The 3,571-nt window shown below is 36.6% G+C and overlaps 1 protein-coding gene across 1 annotated transcript in view; it reads left to right on the forward strand.

Moving 5' to 3' along the window:
• Positions 1 to 3,571, forward strand: part of Dcc (DCC netrin 1 receptor) — a 1,292,183-nt gene that overhangs the window by 1,090,011 nt on the left and 198,601 nt on the right. The window contains exon 15 of the mRNA XM_004623665.2: positions 1,108 to 1,302. Coding sequence (XP_004623722.1) covers positions 1,108 to 1,302 — 195 coding nt within the window. The remainder of the gene's footprint in view (positions 1 to 1,107; positions 1,303 to 3,571) is intronic.

Here is a 3,571-nt window from a genome sequence, read left to right on the forward strand (position 1 = left end):
AGCAATTAACCACTAGGAAGAATGTATACAATATGTTAATTATTGAAACTGTCCTACCAGTTTGGTTTGAAACTGTCTTATTACTATTTGTTTCTCAATAAATTTATCGCAAAAAAATGTCAGTTTAATGTTGAGTTCATTAATGATCATCATGAAATCTCTTTAAGAGAAATTATTGTTAGGTTGTTGTGCGTGAGATCTCAGGTGCTAATTGTAAGAGTATTTTGATACATTATCTCACTAAATCTGCAAGCACTGTAGAAAATCTTAACAAGCTTCATTCTACAGTTGAAGGAATTAAGGCTTAGAGAAAGTGAGTAAAATCTTATAGTTTCATAGTGTGTGAGTCCCTAGTCCAACTTTTAACTTTATTCTTTTTTCATACACTGCCCAGCCCTTGAGTCAGTCAATATTTGGAATGTCAATTTAACCAGAGCAGAAATTTGGAGAAACTAAATAGTTTCATGAGGCATGCAGCTAAAAAATGATAGAACATGGTGTAAAGCCAAATTTGTATAGCTCCAAATCCTGTGTGTTTTAAATCCAGGCCAGTCTTTTTTCTTTCTTTAAATAATAACAATACATTCTGCACAGAGGCTATAAACAACCAGTCATGTATCATCCAAATCATGCGGAGCAGATCAGTGCCCTAAATTGTTTATCCTGACATATTCTCAAGAAGGAACTGGTACATTTATTTTTAGTTTTGGTTAAATCAGAGTAAATAATTTCTGAGCAAGACGGTTTTTGATATCTTATTTCTCATTTTGTGATTTCTATATCTGTCTTTGTTCAATCTTTTATTAATGATAGCTATGAAGAAATATATGAAGAAAGAAAAAAAAACACTATTAGATTAAAGATGCATGATCCCAATGGAGTAATATTCTAGAGTCCCTGTCGAAGGCACCCTCCCATACGTAAGAAATTTTGTAACACTCCAATTAAATATGGAACATGTAGCACATGCTGAAGAATGGAGGGACTTGGCCAGTACGTGATGAATTGTTTAGCGTATATGAACTGTTATTGTCTTCAGCGAGAAGCTCTGCCACCTTCCCCAGGCTCTGTCCTGAGACATAACGCTCATGTCTTTTTGAATCCTAGAGTCTCAAGTCCCTGATCAGCCCAGCTCTCTTCATGTGAGGCCCCAGACCAACTGCATCATCATGAGCTGGACTCCACCCTTGAACCCAAACATTGTGGTGCGAGGTTACATCATTGGGTACGGCGTTGGTAGTCCTTACGCTGAGACAGTGCGTGTGGACAGTAAGCAGCGGTACTACTCCATTGAGAGGTTAGGTGAGTAGTGATGTTATTTTACTATGGAAACAGATTATTTATTTTAAACTGTTGTATATGGAAAATTGTATGATTTTAACATGATTTCAACATCGATTAGTTGTTCAAATCTCTCTCTCTCTCTCTCTCTCTCTCTCTCTCTCTCTCTCTCTCTCTCTGTGCAAATTGTGTGTGTGTGCGCGCGCACATGTGTCCCTATCTACATACCCACACTCTGTCTCTAGATTATGAAATTGTGGAAACTGGTCTAGAACATGTACAGTGACTTCTGCTTGGACTTATTTCTTTGTTCATCTGTCCTAGAATAAAGAGCTTTGGCTAATGATGTGTGGAAAATTCTGATCTTAATAATTCTTATTTTAAAAAAAGAAGTAAACATGTTTTCTATGTCATTCCTTTTGTTTTTAATGTTTTGTTTTGTTTTGGTACTGGGAATTTGCACTCAGAACCTTGAGATTGCAGGCTGTGCTACATCCCCGGCCCTCTAATGCATTTTTTTACTTTATTGTCCACACCAGGAAAATTTGTGTCAATTTTTCTTTAAATTTAAATAATCACAGCACCTTCTTTTCACTTAACATTCAAGAAAAAGTTCTGTGGCTGTGTCATTCTGACCATAAAACAACAATATGACAAAGGAATGTTTAGTCAAGACTACAAATTGTATTTATCACATCCACCCTATGTGGATATCTGTTCTCTTTCTGATTTAAATTTTCATATTGCATTGTACCTTGTTTTTCTATTTTTGTGGAATACAATGCATCAATTGTGGTCTTCTGAATTCACTGACAGTTTGTTCCTTCACAGAGCTCTATTGCATATATATATATATATATATATATACACCTTCAAATTAATTTCAAACCTGATTTTCTATAATGCTGTAAAAGATCATAACATTATCAAAAGTATATAAGGTAAATACAGCATGTGCACTGTTTCAGATGCCAGAAAGTTAAAATAAAAGCCAAATTGATTCTACCTATTGATTTAATGCCCTGATTATTGGCAGCGAATTACACTTACCCTCTGGAAATGCAAACTTGTTAGGGAAGGGGCCTGTGCTACTTATTTGCAATGCCTTTCCTAGACAGAACAGTGGTGATGAGAAAGCCTATTTGAATTTGAATAGCTAAAATGCAATAGCAAGAAAAGATTTTCTCAGTGCAGGCAGAAAATTACACTGACCCATTCTCTCTGTAATTGCTTCAAACACTAATAAGTGAAGCACCTACTGAAACTCCACAATTTGAGTCAGCGTGGCATTTAGAAATAATGTTCCCTCAGTCAGACCCTGAGTGTGAATGTAAGGACAATCACAAAGCTCATATTTTATGGCCGTCAAACCTATGTCGGGAGATCTCACTTATCCATTATTCAGAATCCACTGCCTCCAACAGTTCATCTTCATGCCACTCACCAGTCAAAGGAAAGAGTGTGTGGCAGTGTACAGCCCCTGCAGTAAGAAAGAACATAGTGTGCACTCAGGAGGATGTCGGGAAGGAAAAATGCCATATTTCTGTGTCCTTTGGATTATGCTATGCCTACTACAAAGACATTCTCTGGAGTCTCCAAATCTTATAATTGCTTAGGAGTTTATGACATTAGCATTGAGAGATCTCCTCAAATATCTGATGGGAAGAAAAGGAAAAAATCCATTGGCAAGGTATGTTCTAAAGAGGCAGGGGTGGGGCTGGCATGGTGGCTCGGTAGCAGGCACCATTGCCTAGAGTGCCCAACTGACCCTTTGGATTAGATCCCGAGCATTGAAAAAGAAAGGCAACTTTGATTTTGCACTTGAAAATTTATCTAGAGAAAGTACTACCAGTTGCTCTCTTTGAGTCCTCATATGAAATATGAAATAAAATCATTAGTTGATTTTGTGCATTAAGAATTCTCAGGATTGGACAATTCGAAATGGCACTTCCCAAATTGAGCTTTCACTATTGAACCAAAATTATGAGAGATATCATAAACTCTAAATTTCATTTAAATGAAAGCCTCCGTCAAGTCTACATTGAAATTCTGCTAAGAAAACACTATTTTATTTATTCTATTGAACATTAGGCCTTTCAGGACTAAGATAGTAGCTCAGTGGTAAAGAGTTTATCTAGCATGCACGAGGCCCTGGGTTTGATATCCAGCACTAGAAAAAAGAAAAATCAAGTTTTATACTTTCTTTTTGAAAAGGGGAAATAGCTCAGTAGAATAAGTGCTTGCCTGGTAAGCACAAGGGACTGAGTTCAATCTCCAGTTCTGAAAAAAA

Source organism: Octodon degus, unplaced genomic scaffold, assembly GCF_000260255.1.
Source record: "Octodon degus isolate 3935 unplaced genomic scaffold, OctDeg1.0 scaffold00003, whole genome shotgun sequence".
Lineage (NCBI taxonomy): Eukaryota > Metazoa > Chordata > Mammalia > Rodentia > Octodontidae > Octodon > Octodon degus.